Source organism: Echinops telfairi, unplaced genomic scaffold (assembly GCF_000313985.2).
Source record: "Echinops telfairi isolate 266 unplaced genomic scaffold, ASM31398v2 ScPeMD7_1713;HRSCAF=2227, whole genome shotgun sequence".
Lineage (NCBI taxonomy): Eukaryota > Metazoa > Chordata > Mammalia > Afrosoricida > Tenrecidae > Echinops > Echinops telfairi.
This window is the reverse complement of record NW_022105611.1, coordinates 19056631-19080108: the sequence shown is the minus strand read 5'-3', so window position 1 is coordinate 19080108 and position 23478 is coordinate 19056631. Positions and strand designations below refer to the sequence as shown.

Below are 23478 nucleotides of genomic sequence, written 5' to 3'. Positions count from 1 at the left end.
CGCCCCAAGTAAGCCCATGGGGTGAGCAAGCAAGGCTGAAATGCGGAGTCTTCCCTGATAGGGACAGCGGGAGGCTGTATCGGGAAGACATGGATGTCTTTGACTCCAGGGACAGAGGAAGGTTCCAGCCATGTCCCTCAAACTCCAGACTCTCAACCAGGCCCCTGGGTAGCAGCGGGAGTCCGTGGGGGAGGGATGACGCCTGTCCATCAATGTGAGTGGCATTAGGTGGGCTGCTTAGCAGACTCCCCAGACCTTGAAAAATCTCAGGGACAAGACCAAAGTCCGAGAGACAGTATCCAGGGCCCTCTAAGTGACTGCCGTGGGCAGAACGCCAGCCAACGTGCCACTGCCCACCCTTCTCGCTGAGAGTTCCATTCAGGACCGGGGAGAGGGGAGCCCTGAAAATGTGGGCGGATGGAGGCCAGCTGTCGTGGGGAGCACCAGCCTGGGAGTCAGCAGGCCTGGGTTCTAGCCCAGGTGTCACCACTCATCACCAGGAGGCTTTGGGGAAGAGAGTTGCCAATCTTGAGCCTCCTTCTCTTCTTTCTGAAATGTGGGTATTCCCACAGCTAGTGCATCCTGGGTGAGAATTCAGGGGCATCGTGGGTGTTAGATCATCTTTGACATTGCGAGGCCTTGCACAGGTGAAAGAAGGGTCAACTGCTGATGTCTTTTACGGTCATCATCGGGAGCCTTTCTTCCCACCATTGTGCTGGGGTTGGGAACCCGACTGGCCAGCCTTGGAAACCCTCGGAGGAGAGGATCTTTGGGTTTTAACATCAGTCACAGTGTGGCCTGGGGGCAGTGTGGTTAGCCTGGACTCAGAGGCCTGGCTTCGACCTCCATGTTTGCTGCTAACCAGCTCTGTGGTTTCAGGGCAATACCATTCCCCCTGGATCCTGTCTCTGCGCTGTGAAGTGCAGCTGATCCTTGTACGGGGTCTTGATTAGCTGGGAAAGTTCTTTGAGGTTGCATTCACCCCCTACTTGGCTAACTAGTCAACTTCCCTTCTTAGGCTCGGTGAGGACATTTGGGAAGGGGTCTGGAGACAGAGGCTGGGAATCGGGGTAAGGGCACAGTGGGGGACAAGGGACAAGGCCCTGGCTCTCACTCTGATTCACTGTGAGGAGGTCGGATACTTTTGCAAACCTGTCTCCACTCCTGCAACACGGAGCCAGCCAGGCATGCCTTGTGGCGGCACCGTGGGAACGCACAGGCTTCTGGATGTGAACACAGCAGGCCGAGTTGAGGGGTAATGTAACATATTTATTAACAGATAACAACAAAACAATAAGCTCATGCAGGCAACTGTTTAGGTCTTTGTTATAAGGTCTCGGTCGCTTTGTCTGGACTGGCGGTGACCTTCAGTTCTGGGGTCTGGGCTAGGAAGACGTTCCAGTGACCTGCATGGAAGAAGGCAGACAAGTCATGTGTGTGTGTGTGTGTGTGTGTGTGTAGGCACTGGGTGTGCCAGGGTTTGGAGCCCACCGAAGAAGAAGGTGGGTGTCTCCACCAGACAATTCTGGTATGGAGGGAGCCGAACTTCGACCCCTCTACTTCTGTGGGTGGTTTCCTGATACCTGTTGTCCCCTCCTCCTCCTGCAGGCCTACCTGGGCCCACCTGCCTAAGTGCACTGTAGAGAAAATGAAGGGCAAGCAGATGAACGTGGCTAGAAGGACCTTGGAAGTCCTGTCCCGCCATCCCAGGAGAGATGTTCCCAGAGAGAGGGATCAGGCAGCGCTGGTGGCTGGAGCCTCAGATGGGCCCCTGGCAGCCCCCTCTTCCCACCACTCCTGAGTCTAAATCCGGGCAGCTTTGCTTCACTTTCCCGCTCAGCTCAGCTCACTGAGTTGGGAAATCTCTGGCTCAGACACCCACTGGATTCCTGTGACGGGAACTGATGTCTGTGGCTGACAGGCCCCCCCTCAGTGGCTCCTCCTCCTGTCCTCCCCTCCCCCCGACAGCTTGGAAACTCCCCAGAGGCTCCTTCCTCTATCCCTGCACTTGTCCGCCCCCCCACCCCTGGCCCCAGGTTCCACCTTCGTGGGTGCTGGTGAGCAGTCGGAAGTGCTGGGCCTCTTTCTGGAAGTCTTGCTTCCTGACCTTCTTGACCTGAATCAAGTGGAAGATTCCTGAGGGCAGAGACAAGGGCGTGAGAGGACGTCCTGGTCCGAGAATGCCTTCATGTGGCACTGACTTGGTTGCCTCCCTCCCCACCTCCCATTGGATCTGATGCCACATCCGGTTGATCCCTGTTCTTAAATGTTTGGAATGGCTCCCCCACCCCACTGCCGCCCTCCTCCTTCAGCCCCACTGCGTCTCCCCTAGACTCTGAGCTCCTTCTCCACCCTGTCTACTCCATGATCCTAACCAGTCATTCAAACATGGGCACGCCCCCCACCATTCCCCAGCCCTGACCTCTTCTTGCTGCCAACGGTGACCTGACCACCAGCACCATTCTGTCCTTGCCTGGCTCCTCTGTCCGCCATGTAGGAAGGAGGGAGCGGGGGAGTAGGGAGAGGAAGAGCAGACTAAAGGGAGGGAGGGAGGGAAGAAAGGACAGAAGGACAGATGGACCCCTCAGGATTTGTGAAGAGTTTCTCTGGACATAGAACTTGAGATACAAATCAGTAAGTGAAATTATTCACACCCCCAAAACATTAACAAGAGTTTGAGTACTGGCCCATTTCAGCCCAAGGCTCAGTTCACCTCAACACCGAGTGGCCTTGCCCAGGCACCAGCCAACAGCAGCTCCATGAAGGCCCCTGAGGCCTTGGCTTGTGCCATTCCCTTGGCTGGAACACTGTCTACTAGTAGCCTGGCCCCTCCAATGAGCTCCTAGTCACCCTGCACTCCTTAGCCAGGAGGGTTTCCTTGGCCCACTCCCTTAGGCGTGATTAACTTCCTCCTGGGGGCACTTGTAACACGTGGCTTTTATTTGTCTTGCTATGATCTCGAATGCCTCTCACTGTGTCTATTCCTGTCTCTTCTGTTAGACTGGGAACCCCTCAAAGACATTGGTCCCCGGGGCTACCAGAACCTGACCAGCATTAACCAACCAACCTATCAAGCACCAACCCACAGCCATTGAGGCCATGCTGGCTCATAGTGCCTCTACTTAGGGTTTCGGAGCCTGCAAATCTTCCGGAAACACAAAGGCCTCATCTTTCCACCACAGAGCACCTGGTGGGTTTCCACTGCCAGCTTTGTGGCTGGCAGTCCACTGTTTGCCCGACAGTGCCAGCAGGACCCCATGACCCACCTTCAGCACGTAGAATAGAGGGGGACTCTCTAGATGGTTGGGTGGTGGGATGGATGGGTGGGCATCCAGATGGATGGGTACATGCAAAGGGTCTCAGAATGCTGGTGAAAGAATTCCATTATCTTCGCCTTTCATTTTCTCGTGCACCCCCCCCCGCCCCCCATGTGTCTGCCTCAGCCAGTCCCTGAAGAGGACCGATCCCCTGATGTTTGTACCCCACAGAGTGCCGGCTACCAGGCTGGCACCTGGCACTGAGGCTTGGTGCACCTGGGCTGTGAGATGGAGCCAGCTGTTGCCACCAGGGTCTGCAGCCAGGAAGAGCAGGTGCAGCCTCTGCTAGGCCAGCACCGCCCTCGAGAAAACCACCAGCTTGCCCTGTGGATGGGAACTGGAAGGGGAGCCTAGAGAACACTGAACGGGGTCGTGAGTTTCGGGAACCAGGGAATGTCCACACTGCCCTTGGGACCCCAGATGCCAAAGATGAGGCTATGAGAGGCCTGCTCCAAAGGCAGGCGGGCGGGGAGTGCCCACTCAAGATCTGGATTCACTCAGACCTGCAGGGGCTACTGCACACAGGCAGACGAGCCGGGAGCAGTGCTTCTGCTGGAGCACAGGGCCTGCCTCTGGGACTGCACGGGCCACGAGACTGACACCCTGGAGAGGAGGTGACAGGTAGGATGGTGAGTCCCCACACTGCAGCTGCAAAAACTCACTGCCATCGAGTCAAGGCTGACTCACAGTGAGCCCCTGTGCCTTTCTGAGACTGTCACTGTTTACGGGAAGAGAGAGTCCAGTCTTTCTCTCGTGGAGCTGCCCTGGTGGTTTTGAACTGCCAACCATGTGGATCACAGCCCAACCGGAAACCAAAGTGTGCCTGAAAGGACTGGGCTTTTTGACGTGGAATCAGAAACTCGACCAAGGGTCATGGGTGTGCCTCTCGCCCTTTGGAGAGTAGCGCCACATCTGATGGACAGCTTGGCTCAGTGGCCAGACCCCCAGGTCAAAGCTGCCACTGGTGCCTGCGTCCCAGGTCAGACTCAGCCCATGGGAAGAAACCCTCTGGGCTGAGCACTCCCCACGGTGTGGGAAGGCATCACCTGTCTGGGCTGGGAGTGCAGGTGGCTGGAGACCATCAGGGAACCTCCTGAACGGGGGCTGCTGCCTGAGGCAGAGGTTGAGCAGCCCCCTCTTCTCTGAAACTTAGGAATCTAAAAGGCCCTGAACCCTAAGCTCTTGGCTCAGACCCCGGCCCACCTGTGGCACAGCCCAGCCGCCCCAGGTTTTACCTGCTCTCGCATTCCATGCCAGCTCCCCCTTCCTCTCCCAGCCCCCATACTTGCTGTGGCCATGGTTTTTGAGTAAGTCAATAGAGTGAGCATTTCCCATGAGGAACAGGTTCAGGGAGTGTTGGTTTTGACTCCCAGCGTAGGGGGTGGAGAGGGCAGCTGATGGGGTGTGCAGGCAAGCCCAGGAGGTCAGATGTGGAGCAGGCTTGCTGTTGGCAGGTGATGGGGCAGAGGAGGGCCGTCATCGGACTTGGGTTTGGATCTTGGCTTGACTGCTTCAACTGTGTGACTTTGTACAGGTCATTTCACCTCGCAGACTCAGTATTCTTATCTGCTAAGTGGGGGCATTCGTGCCCCTCCCCCTCTCGGGTTTATCAGGAAGATTAAATGAGGCACCTTCTAGCAAAGTCTTTGCTCCAGACTAATCCCAGACCACAGAGTGTAGAACAGTGGTTCTCAACCTTCCTAATGCCATGACCCTTTAATACAGTTCCTCATGTTGTGCTGACCCCCCAACCATTAAATTACTTTCGTTGCTACTTCATAATCATGATTTTGCTACTGTTATCAATCTGGCGACCCCTGTGAAAGGATTGTTCCACCCCCAAAGGGATCGAGACCCACAGGTTGAGAACTGCTGGTGTGGAGCCATGGGCTTTAGAGACAGAGGTGGAGTCTGTTGTCACCACACTACCCATAATGCACCCCTCTTTGCCTCTTTAATTCCTATCCTGCCCCAAGCCCATCCTCCATGAAGCCTGCCCTGCCCAGCTTGGCCAGCCCCTGCCCAGGAATGGATGGATAGATGGACTGCCCGGCCCTTGCTAAAGGTGCTCCCTCCTTCCTTGGCACTGTGGGGAGATGCCAAGTATGACCAACCTCTTTCCCCCACTGAGTGAAAGGCTGCCTCTCTATAGCTCCCATCGATTGGTGGGTGGAATGAGAAAGATGCTGATGTTTTTAGTGCCTGTAGGTCAGGGCCGATTATACCACTACAATTCCTTTTGCCACCCCCCACCCCCAAACAGAAGAGAAAGCGGAGGCCAAGAGAGGTCAAGTGACGGCCTGAAGTCACACAGCGGAGATGGGCAGAGCTGGGGTTCAAACGCGGTTGTGTCTGTAATCCCATGCCCCTGCTTCTTGTTCTGGTCCCTGCGGTCACTCAGAACACAGCAGCTGCTCCCTCTGCCTGGGGCAGCCTTTCAGAGCCACGAAGCAAGCGGCGAAGCCTGTCCCCCCTGAGTCCTCTCTCTTCTCCAGGCTGACCAGCTCCATCCACTCTCTTCATCCACTCCTCCTACAGCAGGGGCAGAGCAGAGCGGGGAAAGCGCCGCAGCTGAGGTCACGGGACAGGGGCTCTAGCTCCCACTCCTCTACTTACTGGCTGTGTGGCCTTGGGCCAGGTACTTCACCTCTCTGAGCCTCAGTTTCCTCATCTGTAAAATGAGGACAATAATGCCTAACTCTCAGGATCCAACGAGATCAGGAAGGCGAAAGCACTTTGTAAGCCGGGCAGCGCGACTCACGCGAGCTGCCGTGCTCATGATCCCCATTCTTATTGGACTCCCTCCTCCACCCCCGGCCCCAGCCTCCGTTGATTTACACCAAAGGACCCAGTGTGGGCCATGTGGCTTTGAACTGCCAACCTTTGGGCCAGTAGTCAGGCGCTTAACCATCTGAGCCACCCGAGGGCCTTTGCTATAAATGAGCCATTGCACCAAACTGTCGGTGATTTCTTCTTGATCTTCAGTTGGTGAACCGATGTTGGATAGGGTGTGATTCTCACAGAATGAGAAACACAACCTCGCGTGAGTGTAAACGTCACTACCAGGGGCGGGGGCTGCCATGGTAGAAGGCCCTCCAGCTTTGAGGCTACTAGGTAGGAGGCACTCTTGCCTAAAACAAAAATCTCTCTTCCCCAGGTGCGGAAATTCCGCCCTTGGAAACCAGGTTCTTTCATCCGGGCCAGGATTCCTTTCAAGGTGTAACAACTGCTTCCCCCCAGGAGAGGGCGCACGTGGAGGCCTTGGCACCTCGCAAGGGCCTTGATCAGAGCTCTCACTCACTCCTTGTCTCCCTGCAGCTCGGAGTCAGGGACTTTGACACCTGGGAGGGTGGTCAGCAGCACCTGTTCACCGTGACATCCCTAAGGGCCACTTGGAACCTGGAACGCAGGAGCTGGGGGCGGGCCAGAGGCTCACCTTTCACGAGCTTCCAGAGGTAGATCTCCACCTGGTCGGAGGCCTCACGCTCCAGGGCGAAGCGGCGCAAGTTTTCTGGGCTTGGGGACGCTGACGTGTGGACGACAAGCCGGCTGGGCACCTTCGGACACCTGGTGGCATTGATCTCGCTGTGGCCAGGATCCGCTTTGTCCTCTGGGAGAGACAAGGATCTTGGCAGTGCTCTGGTTCCCCATCCATGGAGGCCCAGGGAAGAGGGCCACAGCTCTGACATCCCCCCATCCCCAGGTGTCCTGTGGCCCTGGGAAGAAGGGGAGAGGGGGCAGCTCCCCCAGCCACCCCCCCTTGATTTGCTCATCAGAAAACGGCTCATCCTTCAGGGCTCAGCTCCCCTTTCACCTCCTCTAGCCGCCTGCCTGGACCAGTTCGGCCCTCCCTGCCCTCTCCCACCAGAACTTTTCAACAGCCTCTTGCTAAAGAATATTGGTTATGGCCACTCCGCAGGACTCATGAACCGGACGCCACTGGATGGTATGCATGAAAAAGACGAAGTTGGTGAATATTGTGTTGGTCCTAGATAGAGGTGTAACAATTCAAGGAAACTTACTGGGAGGAAAAAAATTAAAAAAACAAAACCAGCTCTTTCTTACTTAGGCTACTCACCCATTCCCCTAGCCCCAGGCACGCTGCCCTGCTTTATAAGTGCTCTAACAGGGATGCCCATCTAAAGAAGGGGCAGGCACGCAGCGTCCTGCTTCCCGTCACACCGGGAGGCAGAATGGCGCCTGAGGAGGTACCATGACTTGTGATGGAGGGGGCGGTGGGAGTGATCCAGACAATGGTGACCTCAGGGGTGAGTGATGGTGGGGGTAATGCGATGGGTGCCCAATTGGACCCCTCCCTAAAGCCTTGATGTCCTGGCAAGCCAAGGACACTCCTCAGGACGCCCGTGTACCAATGCTCCCCAGACTCTCGGGGACTGCAGGACCAGGTCCCTACCCCAAGTCCCTGTTAGACTCTTACTAATCATGAAGTCTGGTCAGATGTCTCACGGAGATGTGCAGGCTCGCCTCAATCTTTTCTCAGGGAAAAGGACTCGGATTGGGATGGAAGTCAAGACCAGGGGTGCGGAGAGAAGGAGCCTAGAGCGAGCTGGTCCCCAAGAGAATCCACGTGGGACTCTCACCTCTCCCTAGGCTCCAGGTCTCACTCTGCTGTGCTCCCTCTGGGTCCCTGCACAGTCCCAGGCCGCCCAGACAAATTAGCGTGGTCCTTTCCAGTGGCAGGATTTTGATCTGTAATCCCCAAAGCATGTCTATCGATTCCAGGTCTGGGGCTCAGAAAGGTAAAGTAACTCGTCTGAGCTCCTAAAAGTAAATGAGGGAAGTCCAAACTCAAGCAAGCAACTCAAGTATCCTGACTTTTAAAGACAGGAGAGATGGAGTCTTCAGGTAAATGGAATCGCTCCGTTACCTCGTTGGTGGTGTCACTGTGTTGTGAGGGTTGAACCACACGTGAGTCACGGTACAATGCCCGGCACAGGCATGATGTTTGTTGCAAAGGTCATTCCTTCTCTCTCTCTCTCTCTCTCTCTTTCCACCTCCCCCTTTCCCTTCCTTTCAGAAGTCTAGGGCCACACAAATTGCTAAGTGCTGGGTTACTAGCACTTTGGATGTTCAAAGCCACCCAAGGCACCTTGGAGATTCAGCCACCTGGTGATCTGCTTCCAGAAGGTCCCAGCCTTACAGCCCTATGGGATTGTCCTGAGTTGGAATCAACTTGAGGGCAACCGGGTCCCCGTCTTCCTTTCACTGTTGCCCGTCCTAACCCTCGAAGCCAACCTGGCCAGGGCCCGCCTCTACTCTTGCCTTCCACCCGCCTTGCCTTCCATGCGTCCTGCCTTCCTGCCTGGCGCGTGGAGAACGGGCTGGAAACTGGCACTAGACGCTGTCTCACTGAGACCAGCCTGTGGGCTTCTTCGCAGACCTGGTGACTCTTGGGTCATGTGACACCGCAATGCACACTGGAAGCCAGAGTTGTAGCCATAGGACCTGGGAGCAGGTAACTTATCATCTCATTCTGTAACGTGGAAATCCAGGTACCAACTCTGTCCACTACAGAGAGGATCCAATTGACTCATGCTTGCCAGACCGGAAGTGACTGGTGAACCAGGGGGATCTCTCCGAACACACGTCCCGGCAGGCTCAGATTTCATGACTTCACAGAGGGAGGCCAAACATGATCTCACTCCACGCAGGTCTGCGCTGCGCTCAATCTACTTCAGCAGCATTCGATGGCTCTGTGAATCTCGCCTAAGCTTGTCTCTTTCCGTTCCCGTGCTCCATTTGTCCTGGCCTTCTAGAAGCCCTGAGTCCGTGACCCGCCATGTCTGAGGATGTTCCAAGTGCCTGTGGTCCTAGGCCTTGGACTACAGGGCTCCCGCTGGTCTGGCCCAGCCGCTGCTCACCCTCCTGCCCCCACCCCCCACCCCCAACCCCAGTGCCTCTTTCTACCTGGGCAAATCTTGCAGCACTTCCCGGCCACTTTCTCTGGGTGATGGCAGGGGTACTCGGTTGGGCAGGTCACTCGCTGGCAGTCCTGGCGGCCGTCCTGACAGGTACACAGGATGCAGGGTAGGGGCCCGAAGGCACGGAAGGCCGGGTGCCACACCTCTCCGTGGGAGTAGGTCTTCCCACTGTGCACGCAGGCTGCAGGGAGGAGGGCGGGCAGGGAGGAGGGTCAGTGCCTCAGACCAGGCCAGAGCCTCCGGCCCAGCAATGAGTAGGGCCTTGGGGAGGCTTCATTCCACCATCTGACCCAGCCACCGTGCCTGCAGATGGAGGCACCCCTGTTAATGACACCCCCTTATCTCAGCACTCGGGGTGGGGGGGCCTCAGTAAGTGCTTGCTAAAGATGGAGAACCCTCCCCCTAGCCTTCAGGAGGCACCTCTGGAGAAGGTTGGTCAAGCGTCTATGGCTTCTGCCTGTGAGAACGCTGGCCGGTCTCTCCCTTTCTCAGCCATAGCGACCCATGAACAAAGTGGAATGGGACTCAGTGGTCTCCACGGTCCCTCTTATCCCACCCATCAGCCTGCTCGGAGACATCCTTCCTCCCCTCTGCTGCAGAGCTGTGGGCCAGGTGGCCTTCCCTGCTCTAGCCCGACTGGCCTCCTCCTGCCCAGCATGCCCTCGCCTTCCTTTGTCACAAACGTTCCCTCAGCACCTCCGTCTATCAGCCTTGCATTTCCATCCGGCTCCCTGACCAGTCTCTGAGACCCTCCAGGGCAGGCAGGGAGCATCCTTATTTCCCCCATTGGCTGGCAGAGATACAGAGACGGCCCAAGAAGAGCTGCTGCTCGGACCGTGGCCTGGGCGCCGGAGTTCCCATCTTGGTTCTGCCTCTAACTCCACCCTCGGGAGCCTAGTGTCTTCATCTACCGGATGGGCGCTAGAGCCGATCCTTAAAGGGTCTGCTTCCATGGTGATGTGGTGTGGGTCCACAGTGCTGTGGTTCACAGAGTGGGGTTGGCAGCCATGGGCGAACTGCCCAGTGGAGAGTGGCAATCAGAGAGGTAGGAGCAGCTGGGGTCCCCTCCCTACCCCGTGTCGTCGTTCCCCCCCCCCTCCCCCCGTGTTGGAGGAGGTTCCAGTTCACACCTCTCTTATGTTTTTCCTTCAAGACAATCTTCACGGTGGTGCTGCCTGTCCCTTTCGGTCGGAAGTGGCGAGGGAGGAAGCCCAGAGGTGAGCTGAGGCCAGTGGGGGCGGGGGTGCTCAGGCCTCTCTTCCTCCCACCATCACCTGGGCACGGATCCTGGGAATGTCTCTGCAAATGAGCGGGAGGATGAAGACCACTGACTGAGTGCCGTGGGTCTCTGCTGGGTGGATGACCGGAGCAGGAGGCCTGAGGGGAACCCAATCAGCAGGGCTTCTGGGAGGTTACGCCTGCAGATGCTGGCAGACAGCACATCTTGAAAAGGCTCAGAGGAGAGTGATGGGGGAACTCATCCTGCAAGTGCTTCTCGGGCCCTGCCAAGGACCAGGGCCTTGGGATGGGAGTGGGAGGGGTGCTGCGGTCTTAGCCTGGGAAACACAGCTGACCAGGGACCGGGACAACCAGGTGGTGGGGAATGTAGTGAGGCTTAAAGCAAGGAAAGTTCTGACTGGTGCTGGGCAGTGGCAGGCCAGTAGAGAGGAGCAAGTGGGAGGAGGACCACAGGCCAAGGCTTGCTGCCTCTCCTGTTGACCCCAAGTCCCTCTTATTTTGACTCCTACAGCCAGTTCCTGCCCTGTCCGGCCTTCGAGTTCATCCTTGATGGCCCCAAAATCTGAGCCCAGAAGACCCCTTTGGTGTGACCCCCTTACCAGTCCACACACATAGGAGGTTTCCTGGAAATTCCAGTCAAGTCGAATATAAACAAGCAGGTATGGAAGAGTCCAGCCCCTAAGGGTGGCTTACCCAAGTCATCCAACTCAACAACCCCCTGCCACCGAGTCACTGCTGATTCATGGTGAGCCTGTAGGACAGGGTAGAACTGCCCTGTGGGGTTCTGAGACTGTAACACTTCACAGGAGTAGAAAGTCCCTTCTTCCTGACCTTGCCATTGGGAGCCAATTCATAACCACTAGGTCACTAGGGCTCCTGCGGCAGGTCAGTAACTAGCTGACCAGGGCCTGGAATTCAGCCTGGGTGGTGTACTGAGCCCAGTGCCTTCTAGGAAGAGGGTGGGAAGCAGAGGGAGTAGGGTGGTTTGGTTTCTGCAGCACTGGCTCCTGGCCAAGAAGGGCCAGCATGGGAAGGGGTAGGGGACAAGCTGGCAGAGGAAAAAGAGGCGCAGTAGCTCCAACCCATGGGGTGTTCGTGGGGGAGGGCAGCCCAGCTTCCGGTCCTCCAGGGACCAGGTGAGCCAGGCTGCAAGAGGAGGTGGAGTTGTTCATGTTGAAGATGTACCACAGATGGCAGGGAGAGAACTGGATGGAGTGTGTGGGTCCCTTCCCCACCTGTTCCTTCGCAGATGAGAGGGAACTGGGCAGCGAGGCCACCACTCCGTATATGAACTCAAGATCAAGACCAAGCGGGGCCACGCTAGAAGGGAGCAGAGAGGGGGAGCCCGACATAGGAGTGGGTGAGGAAAGCTAGCCCAAGTCACAGGTCATTCCCTCTCTAGAGGCCTGAACTAAGACCAGACACACATCCCAGATGGAGCAGCATCCAAGACGCTCCCAGGAGCTAACTCAGGAAGTTTGGGCCTGTTCCTGCCCTGGGTGAGCTACAAAGGGGGTCTGGAACTTGGGGAGGGCCAAGGTAGCTGACCCGGAAAATAAGTGAGAAAAGAGAACAAGGAACAGTCTTGCCTGCTGTAGAGCCATGGAGATTTAGGCCTTGGGTACCTGCTCCCCCTCCCGGCCTCCCGCCTTCCTTCCTTTCTCCACACTCCCCCCTCCCCCCCTCAGTACAGCTGGCACTCACCACCCCACGATGCGACTGCATGCCATCTGCTTCGGCTGGTTTCTCACTGGACTCATCTGGAAACCCAAAGGGAAGCTGGGTCAGCCTGAACCGCCTCAGCCTCACTGGCAGGTGTCCTGCAGGTTGCCGCTTATAGACCCTGCCCTTCCGGGGCCTAGAGCCCCTCGGTAGGTAGCTCCAGACCTCCAGAAGGGCCCTTGGCCCAGAGGGGATATACTGTTGCTGCTCACTGTTGCCTCCCGTCGCCTGTGGGGCACGCTGAGTCCTGATGGACGAGCACTTGCCTTGCTTTCCCCAGGCTGACCTCCTGGGCCCCACTGGGCCGGAATGGCCGCTGGGCCAGAACACCTTGCTCCGTTGTGACTGAGAAGTCATCCCTCTGGGAGAGCAGGCCAGCCCTGCAGCCAGTCCCCCAGGCACCCATGCTGAAGTCACCATGACACACTCCCCACCCCCAGGATCCTCTGCCCCTTCAGCTCTAATCCCCCCAAAGCCTCTACCTCTCCTTCCCCTGGAAACCAGCAACGCCCCCCTGTGGAGCTCTGCACTTCCCTAAGGTCCTGAGTCAGATTCTGTCTCCCTCGTCCCGACCCACTGGGCATTCCTGCCTCAGAGACCCAGAAGGTTGGGATTAGACAGGCCAGCAGATGTCACCACGGCCGAGCCGCCGTCAGTGTCTACAGGGAGCAACTGAGGCCCAGCGTGGGAATGAACTTGCAGGAGCTCACAGGAAATATCAGGAGCTGACTCCTAGTCCACCACACTGACATGGGACAGCAGTCTCCTGTGGCTCCCCCACCACCAGGTGGACACTGTGCCCTCCAAGCAGCCGCCTGAGCCCACGGGGAATGGCCCGCCACAGGGGCACTCCATCTGCGCCAGCCTTCCTGGGAGGACACACAGATCTCTCTGTTCCACACCTGGATTTAGCTCAGCTGACACGCTCTGAGCCCCCGTGAGCCCAGCCCTGTGTGACAAACGAAGCTCAGAACGGGAAATAGAGTCCTGCCACGGCTGATCCTGTTGGCCTCAACTGATCCCAAGGATGAGGTCCGTTGCTGCAATGCTCAGCACTCCCCAGGCTCCAACTCAGCCTGGCAGCACACCCCTCATGCCCTTGGCTCAGGGTCAGCCCCTCATCCCCAGGTCTCCCACCTCCCACTTACCCCAGCCCAGTCTCCCTGCTCAGGCCACTCCTGCCTCCTGCTCCTGGCTCTCCCACACATGCACGCCCAACAGAGCAGCCTGAGACATTAGCATCCTTTGGCCAACTGGAGTTGGGCGGCTGGTGGGTAGGCCTTTTAGCTTCTCCTCTGCCATCCCAGGCTTCTGTGAGGAGCAGACCATCTGGGAGCCAGCAGTCAGCTTGCTGTCAGGAGCTGCTCCACCCACAGCACATTCCTGGGCTGCCTCTCCCTCCATACCTCCTCCCCTCCCTCCTGCGTCCTGGGATTGCACTAAAAAGTAGATGGCCTGTCAGCTGCCCATCAGAAGGCCCAAGGTACGATGCCGGCTCTCAGGCCTGGAGGAAGGAATGGCCTGACACTTGCTGGGTGTTCCTTGAGGTTCAGCCTCTGGCTAAGGCCATGGGGTGAGGATCGGCTCTGCCAGGTCTTGGCGTGAACTCACCTTTGCAGGACCGGCAGCAGGAGTCAGGCAGCGGGAGGGGTGCAGGGCAGCCTGGTTCAGGGCAGGTCATGAGGCCACAGTAGATCTGGCCTTCCTGACAGAGCAAACAGGGGCTGGAGAAGGCGCTCTGGTGGGCCAGCCTCGGGGGACAGGAGCCAGCCCTTCCCTGGAAGCCATGGCTGGGGCAGAAGGGCACCCCCTGGGCAAGGCCTGGCTCCGTGGGAAGGAGTTCCCTGTACCCTTCCCGCTCCAGGCCTGGAAGCAACATTCATTCTCCAGCATTCAAAGCACTTGCACACCCAGCTGCGGCCTGGCTTCTTGCTGAGGTGGGAGCCTCCCCATCCCACAGGGGGCAGGATCAGGGAGATAGGGGAGACAGGTGGGTAGGGAAGAAAGGACTAGAGCCCGGGCTTCAGGCTTCCGCCCCTGGAATCTATGTCCTTCTCCCCGGGCCTGAACCAGGAGCCCAGCACAGGGGAGAAGGAAAGGCAGGTAGACCAGGGGCTCATCTTCCCCTAACCCTCCAACTTTAGGACTGGACTTGAAGAAACAGGACTGCAGGGGCCAGGGCCTGTTTTCTGTGCATCAGGAAGCCAGATGACCTCTGGTGAGTGATTTCTCTTCTCTGGACCTCAGTTCCCTCCTCTGTGAAACGGGGGTGCTCCCAGCTTTGTTGTGAGGACCAAGTGAGGACAATGTTTGCGAAGCCCCCTTTTAAACCGTAAAGCACACAGGAAGTGCTGGCCTTTCCCAGGAGCCTGAGAAGAAAGGGTTCTGACCTCTCAGATGCAGTTGCGGGGAAGTCAGGCCAGTCCCCCGGAAACAGGGGTGAGAAGCCAAAAGAAGGAGAAACCTAAGTATCCAGGGAGAAGGATGACCTCTCCAGCCAGAGTCTCTGGGCATCTAGGCCAATGGTATGGTGCCACCACAACTGGTCATTCAGCGGACCAGGTCCTGATTAGAATGGGAGAAAAACGTAGACCAAGACTCACATTCTCATCCAAAGACCAGACTTACTGGTCTGACAGAGACTAGTGTCACCCAAGACAATCTCCCTAAGACAACCTTCTAAACAGGGAACAGAAGACACCCAGAGGCCACCTCGCAGTAACAGGCTGCTAGAAGAATCAGTAACACTTTCAAGGGATGCTGTCCTAAGAACATGAGCTATATGAGGCCGCATGGGTTAACTTTGCTCCCAAACAAAGACGAAAACAGGGAATCCCGCGTAGAGATGAGGAGAGGGCCAACACACTGCGCAAATTGCAACCAACGTCCTGGAACAATGTGGGTATGAATTCTTGAATGAAAGACTAATTTGCTGTGCAAACTTTCACATAAAAACACAAGATGTTGCAAAACAAGAAAACGGAATGCCCTCCCACCTCCCTGCTGTCCTAGGCCCTCCCAGAGGAGGCCAGTGTGAGTCCAGCTCCGTGGGAAGCAGCACAGAGCAGAGGCGAGAACAAGGGGGTCATGGCGGCCTCCAGCCACTCACTGGCTCTGTGGTCGGTTACCTAGCGACTCAAAGCCACAGTCTCCTTACGTGCAACACAGGGAGAATGATGGTCTGCTAGGGCCGACGGGACACTGTATCTGTGTATGAACCCAAACCTAGTCAGTACAAGATGCCATATACAATATACTAGATCATTTCAGGAGGCTCATCTCTTGCCCCCCCCAAAAAAAAGCTCTTTCAGTCGACTTATCAGTCGTCATGCCCTATTTGTAGGCTGTTTGTTCTGCAGCACAGGTAACGTAGGCTTCAGAGTCCTGGGTGGGGTCCTGAGGTCGTTCCCTAGGGATGTACAAACTCTGTGGCTCACGCCATCGGAAATGTATTCTCTGGCAGTTCTGGACTCCAGGTGCTGGCAGGACCAGGCTCCCTCCCAAGCCTGGGGTGGGGGTGGGGCTCTTTCCTGGTCTCTTTCAGCTTCAGGCAGTCCCCTGTGTTCCTTGGCTTGGGGCAGCACTGCCCATCTGGCCTCCCACCATTGTGCTGCTGTGTCTATCTGCGTCTCTTCTCTTCTTATAAGGAGACCAGTCAAGTTGGGTCAGGGCCCACCCTAGTGACTTTAAAGTAATTTGATCACGTCTACAAAGACTCTATTTGCAAATAAAGTCTAGCCACAGGAACCAGGAGGTCGGACTCTAACGTATCTTTTGGGGGAGCACAATTCAACTCACAAAAGACCGTTTCACTGAAAAGATGGGCAGGGAAGGCCCGAGAGAGGCGGTTTGCTCCAAGTCATACAGTCAATCATGGCAGGGCTGCGTGGGTCTTTTCAACACCCGTGGAAAGGTGGTGTTACCTGTGTGTCACAGCTCAATCAAATAATGGTTTTAAACAGAGAGGATGTTAAGGACCCCTTGTGTACCCAGAGGAACCGAGGTCCAGAGGCATTTGCTGATTAGGCAGTAAACAAAACAGGAAAGCCAGAGCTTCAACTGCCCATGCAGAGATAAGACGCTAAGTCCAGAGGGGATGGGTGATGTGCTGAAAGCCCCTTGCAAACCCCCAGCAGGACTGCACCAGAAGCGGGGAGAACAGATTTTCCTGATTAGCTCCTGCCTGTCTCTGCTAGTAGCCAAGTCAACCCTGGCTGTCCCTAGACCCAACCCTCCGCACAGACAGGAGGAGTTCAAGCAGCAGCTTCAGATGCAAGTCTGTGCTACAAACTAGTCTGGCGTGTCGCTGGGTCATTCACTCTCTCATTCATTCATTCATTCATTCATTCATCGGGACAGCATCCTCTGTGTGCCAGGAAGCAGCAGAGAATTCAGAAATACAGGGCGTATGTTCCCTCCCTTTGAGAAGCGCAGCGTTTAGTGAGGGAAAGAGACATGGGCAATGTCATTGCCAGAGGGACGACCAGTCCTCTAACAGAAGACGCTCAAGAGGGGATGGGAGCCCAGGGGACAGGGACGGGCACTGGACTCAGTGAGGGCCAGGATACTCCAAACCCCTCTGCTGCCAGATGTTCCCTCCCCATGAGTCTATGCACGCTCCCTCTACCGTTGCCCCCACCCCAGTCCACCCACTGGCTTGGGCCACGGGGACAGTGGAAGCTCTCACGGTGCAGCTGCAGAGGACACACTGGTTGGGCAGGCGGGAGGGGAACAGCTCCCGGGCACTGAAGAGCTCGCCATGTTGGTACATGGTCCCGTTGTGCTGGCATGATTTGGGGGGCGCCCGGAGTCCCGAGGGAGTGTGAGGTTCTGCAGGTAGGCAGGGGGAAGAAGAAAATGAGGCTCCCCATGGATCGAAGAGCTTTGTCAGAATTAACCAGGCAATTTCTCTGAGCAGCTCACATTTTAGCCCACGTTGGCATTTCCTGCTCCCCTCCCCACTTGTTAAACACTCTTTATCATGAACTGAGTGAAGGTCTATAAAGCAGATCATCAATTTTCCGTTCAACAATTGACACACATCGTGTTTCATCTCATTCACTGAAATCCCCTTGTCAGCAGCCTTGGAAAACGAAGATGGGGACCCTGCTGGTGTTTCAACCGAGTTCCAGACTCACCCCTCCAAGCATTCCCATGTCAGAAAACCAAGAGGTCCTGCGGAACCTATATCTGACGATGCCACCCTCTCACATGGTCCCCACCATGGCCTTCCAACTCCTCGGTATCTGAGATGACCCTGACCTTCAAAAAGAAAAGGCCAGAAGCCTCGGCTCCACCGGCAGGTAGGTCCCGAGTGAGTTCACTCCTCACTCGCCAGCACCCATGGAGTACCTGCTCGTGCCAGCCCTGACCCTACCTGAATGCAGTTACAGTCTCAAGGAATTAGCTGGGGATGCACTAGATCAGGGGTCCTCAAACATTTTAAACAGGGAGTCAGTTCACTGTCCCTCAGACCCATTGGAGGGCCAGACTGTAGTTTTAAAAAAAACAAACTATGAACAAATTCCTATGCATACTGCATATATCTTATGTTGAAGTAAAAAAACAAACGAGGCAAAAACATCCGGCGGGCTGGATAAATGTCCTGGGCGGGCCACATGTGGCCCGCGGGCCATCTTTTGAGGACGCCTGCTCTAGATTGCGAGCCGTAGTTTGAGGATACCTGCTCTAGATTGTCCCTGAGCTGGGTGTGAGCTCCTGTCACCAGAGCCCACCTCTCCATCACCCAGCAACCAGCCAGTCCTCCTGCAATGGACAAGAGTCGGCTTTGCACCTGAGAGAACGGAGGCTCATTCATTCGCTCGACACCTCTACCAGTCACCACGCTCGCACTGGGGGTGGGAGGGAGGCATAAGCTCAGCCTCGCCGTCAAGAATCCCACAACCGGATGGAGCAGAGACAAGTCACGGGCAGTGGGGGTTGGGAAAGAAGGGTATGTAGAAGCAGCGGCAGCATGAAGGAGGAGCCCCTCTAACTCTGCTGGGGAGCATTTCCTAAAGGGGCTGAGAGCCATACTGAGGCTCAAAGCGCAAGTAAACCCAAGCGTGCAAATGGACTGATGACGGAATCAGAGCACGAGTGGGGCATATCCCAGAAAGGAGGAGCCTGGGCCAGGAAGGCCTAGAGGGTATTCCCAGAATCAGGAGGGGGAAGTCTGTATGCAGACATACAGAAGGTGAGATGCCTCCTCACAGGGTTGGACCAAGCTCAGAGACCCTGCTCCCAAGGAAACCCAGAGTCAGGGATCTCTAGGACCTTGGCCAGATCCCCACTTAGATGGGGGTCTCACTTAGAAAAAAACGAGCCCCTCCACGTGTAAACCGGACACAGGTCTCTAGCTGACCAGGAAAGTCCTTGTCCCAGAGCCCAGGCCTAGGGCAAACCTTGGGAACCTCTGTTCATAGTGCTGCTAAAATGGATTCTCTTCTCAGCCCACGCCTAAGTCTACCGCCCCAGTGGCTGACCCTCCCTGGCCATTCACTGAATAAACGGGGATCTTTGCACACTGCTTCTCCTCTCTCACTCTCCCCCTAGACTCCCGTCTGTCTCAGAGAAACTTAAAAACCGTACAAGCACAGTCTGTTAGCATCAGCCCCCACGGAGGCCTAGAATCTCAACACTTACGGGTGCTTAGCATAGACTGACTGCAACTCAGCCCAGGGTGACAAATCCCTTGGCAGTTTCTCTATAGGGTCCCAAGTCCAAGGCCACCCACCTCCACTTCCACAGAGCACACCCATTCCCTCCCTCCAAGCAGGGCAGGCGGGGAGAGACTGAGTCCAAGTGTGCCCATCACATTTCACTCAGCCACTTTCCCCACTTTCTCCCTCCTCTGGCCACGCACACACCTGCCGAGGCATTAGACTTCGAGACAGGCTCTGCCTCGGCCTTCCGGGGTGTTTCCCCCCTGAGCATCCATCCTTTCATCGCCCCTCCTCACTGGGGATCAGAGAAGGGCCCAATGGCCACGGGGGAGGCTGGACAAGGGGAAGCGCGGCTACTTACCCACACACCTGGGACAGCACTGCTGTGGCTCCGTCACAGGCTGGGGGCAGTGGACAGGCGGGCAGTGGAGCCGGTAACAACTCACATGGGCACTCTGAAAGGGACAGAAGGGTCAGTTCCTCCCGGTGTGTTCTATTTCCCTCCTTCGTTTCTGGTCTTTCTCACTTTGTCCTCTGGCAAATGCTGCCCTGTTGCTCTTCAGGGAGAACGAAGGGGTTTTCTACTCCCAGAAAGACTTACCATCTCGAACCATGGTATAATATGACACTTGGTCAATTGACCTCCCTCTTGACCCAACCTGAATTTACCCTAGGCTCAAATATGTCTCGCTTGTTCCAAGACAGAAATTGCTTCTCGGACTTTTTGATAGTGGTCTTTCTTACTTTCTTATTTTTATCTTTATATTATTATTATTATTATTTTCTTCTTCTTGTTTCTTTTCTTTTTTTAAATTTTATTGTTTCTGTTGGGTTTCCCAGTTTGTGAAGCACAGGAGTAGAGGCAGAGAGACAATAACTGATGCAATGGTTTATCACCTTCAGGATGTGGGGTGGGGTGGGGGTGCTGGAGGGTGAGGGGACTTGGGGAGCAAACAATGAGTCAGGTGCGGGGAGGGAGCATTCGATTGTGATTGTGATGGTGTATATCCAACACTTTTCAAAAGCGATTTAACTATGGAAGTTATGATATGTGAATATATCACAAAAACTACTCAAAGGAAAAAAGAAACCAAACTGGACCAATGGTTACTATGGTGAAGGAGGAAGAGTTGTTGCTGGGGGGCATTGTCATGTCACTGGTCGTGGACCAATTGGAAAAGGACATCACTAGTGGTTGTACAACATGAAGAGTATCACCAGTGGCAGTGAAATACAAGTAGAGGTTGTGGAATAGGAGAATGTTTTGTTGTGTATATTTTTGCCACAATTTTAAAATATGACAGGAATAACACTGAGTACAAGGAAGAAAATGCTCTAAAACTGATGGTGGTGATGATTGTACAACTCTTCTTGATACGATTGAATTGTTGAATTGGATAAAGTGCCAATAAAATTGTTTTTAAAAAAAGAGAGACAGTCTGGGAAACCCAGAGGCACAGTTCCACCCTGTCCTATAGGGCGGCGATGAGCTAGCATTGACTTGATGGCAGGAAGTTCGGTTGGGTTTGGTTGAGCTTAAGTGGCTGAGTGTTCTAAGTTCTGCTTATAGATTTGTCTATTGTTTTGCTGAAAACTGAGTTCCTTGCCGGACGAAGGGCCACTCGCAGGGATTTCACCAGTCTGTATCTGGCCAGAAAATCTGGTCCCTGTTATGATTTTGAGTTCTGCTCTATATTTTTCTCCCACTCTACCCAAGACCTTCTAATAAGCGGTTGGTAGCGGGAGCCAGGCACCATCTAGTTCTTCTGGTGGGGCCAAGTGTTTTCCAGGATGCTGAGCTGCTCCCGGAGGTTGGCGCATGAACTCATTCATCCCCTCAGGGCCTGCTGTCACTCGCCCTCTCTGAGCCCCGGAGATAGAACAGTGAGTAAGGCTATAAAACAGGAACAAGATAACTTCAGATGTGAAGGCCATGATCTTAATAAGCCAGGAAAATGAGATTGCGTGGTTAGGGTTAGACAGTTTCAGAAGAGCTTCAGGGACAGGCCTCCACGTTTATGTTAAGAAGCGCAAGATCAGAGGCTCTGGGAAAACCATTCTGAGCAGAGAAATAAAACTGGGAATGAGTTTGAAGTGATGGAAGAAACTGACAGGAGACCGGAGTGGCTGGAACAGATAGAAAATGAGGTTGGCTATTAAGGCAGAAGCCAGATCACCACCTCACCCAGTGCCCATCACCCACAGCAAGAACTTTGCATTTCACTTTAGAAGTTATGAGAAGATTTTAAAAGAGGGATTACACCGTGTGCTTCATGTTCAAGCAAAAAAACGACTCAGCCGGCTGTATAGCGAATGTGTTCAGAAAGGGCCACGAGGAGACCCAGTTAGGAGGCTTATAGAGCAAGCCAGTGAAAGAGGAAGGGACCTTTGACCAGGGGGAGTGGTTACAGAAGGGAACAGTGAGTGACAGGAGGGGGGGGGGCGGGGAGTAACAACCCTTTAGTTGAGGATGAAAGTTATGCATGTACTCCGGGGAGAGGCGAAACGAGTTAGCTCCAATGGGTCACGGAACTTGGACTTTGTCAACTGGGCCATGTGATATGTCTGGAATTTTCTGTTATGGTTTCCTTTCTGTTGTCTGGCTATATTTCATAAAGTTCTTTCTGAAAAGGCTGATTAACCTCAGATGTGCTAAGGAAAACCCAGGCAAGGCAGTTGTGGGAGGGGTGTGTCCCGCTTTGGGTCAGAGTGCCACTTGGGGCCAACATGGTAGAAGCCGTGAGGAGTAGTGTGTGTGGGTGGGAGACACCATGGAGGCGGAGGCACCCTAGTGACCCAGTCAGGGAGATGCTGCCCCACTGTCCTGCATCCTAATGGGGAGCTCTTCTCTGCTCCCACCTCAGAGAACTTTGACCTTGGCAAGAGGGCTCTTACAGGCCATCTGCATTCCTGTCTTGGCTAGGTGCAGGAAAAGAAACGGGGATAGAGCTCAGGCTCCACTTGGGAGCTGTATACCCTCCCCCCAAGCGCCAACCTCAAAACCCGGAGAGAGCAGAGGACTTCACAGCAACCAGACTGGGCCCCAAGTGAAAGGCAGCACCTTTCAAATATCCGAAGTCCCTCCCCGCTTCCCCCGGCCCTCCAGCCTCATACCTGACCTGGGAACTCTGGATCACACATGGGGCTCGTTTATGTCCCAGGCAGGGCTCTGTGAAAGATGCTGGGAGGAAAAGGCATGGTCTTTGCCCCAGTGTGCCTTCAGCTTTCAGCAGACACCCATCCTGGCCATGATGAGCGAGGGCCAGGAAGACCTGTCCTCGGGGGCCGTCTATGAGGGGCAGTAACCCCTGGGCACAGACATGGCGGCCACAGATCCATTGTGATCGGAGAAAGAGACAGGGAGACATGTCTGCAAGCCCGGAAGGAACAGCATGTGTAGCTGAGGGTCCACACAAGGCGGCGTGGCACTGGATGAAGCATTCAAGAAAGGTTGGACTGAAAAAGGAAAAGAACCCAACTTGACCACCGGTGACCATGGGTGCAGGGGAGGAGTTAATGTCACTGGCAGTAGAATAATTTTGGAACAGGATGTCCATAGTGGTTGTACGACACCGAGGATCGTCAAGGGCACTGAATTATACAAGTAGAAGTTGTGGAACTGGAGGATGTTTTCTGGTGTATATTTCTGCCACAATGCTAAAAAAATAATTACATGAATAATGAGTACAAGGAAAAGGAAAATGTTCTAAAATTGGTTGTGGTGATGATCGTACAACTCTTGTTGATATGACTGAATTATTGAAGTGCATGACATGTGGATGAAATGCTAATGAAAGTGTTAAAGGTTTGGACGAGTTAGGCTGAAGGCAGTCATGGTTTGTGCCGATGGAGGAAGGGGAAGTCAGGTTGACCCCACCCCTCAGGGAGGGAGGCAGGCACGAGTGGGAAGGAAGGAGAAGGAAGTCTAGGATGAAAGATGGGAGACCCAGGTCAAGGGTGTGTGTCTTGACCTGGCCACTGACACACTGTGTGACCTCTAGCCGGGGTGTGTACTTCCAGGTGTTGAGTCTTCAGTAGTAACATGCCTTGCCCCAAGTCTCTCAGCTGCAGCTGGCAGAACCGGATTCTAGGGGTCTTGGTTCTCGAGTGTCCCTGACCTTCAGAGCTTCTGACTGTCCCTCCTCCCTCTTTGGTGACTTCTTGTGAGGTGTTTCAGACACACCTGATGCAGGCAGCCAGAGGAACCTACCTCAGAGCAGGTACAACGCAGGCAGTACATCAGGCCATGTGGCTCCAGGTAGGGGTGCCAGCTCTCACCAGGGGAATATCTCTTCCCATGGAAAAGGCAATACATGTCTGGGCCTGGAAAATCAATCAGTGCGAGGTTAGTCCCAGGAGGCTCCAGCCTCAGGACCCTGCCTCATCCCTCGTTCTTCCTGGCGCTGAGGACACCATTGGATCACCGGGCCTTAAGCGGATGTGCCGCGTGTGCTGTCCTGCACAGGGGTCAGGACATCTGTGTTTGAATCACCGCTTGAGAACACACTCGTTGTGTGACAGCACTGTCCCTTTCTGAGCCTCAGTCTCCTCCTCTGCGAGGTGGGGAGTCATGACTGAACAGCTGTCTCGGGG

At 55.2% G+C, this 23478-nt stretch overlaps 1 protein-coding gene across 1 annotated transcript; it reads right to left on the bottom strand.

The window, feature by feature from the left end:
* Positions 1-1248: 1248 nt before the first annotated feature.
* CHRDL2 (chordin like 2) lies at positions 1249-23457 on the bottom strand. Its single transcript, XM_013006218.2, has 11 exons — positions 23378-23457; positions 23096-23261; positions 19247-19340; positions 16908-17050; positions 13832-13925; positions 12203-12258; positions 10390-10558; positions 9246-9440; positions 6754-6927; positions 2044-2136; positions 1249-1406 (listed from the first exon to the last, which is right to left on the bottom strand). The coding sequence occupies exons 1-11, from the start codon at positions 23455-23457 to the stop codon at positions 1327-1329; spliced, it is 1344 nt and encodes a 447-aa protein (XP_012861672.2). The 3' UTR covers positions 1249-1326.
* Positions 23458-23478: the final 21 nt, after the last annotated feature.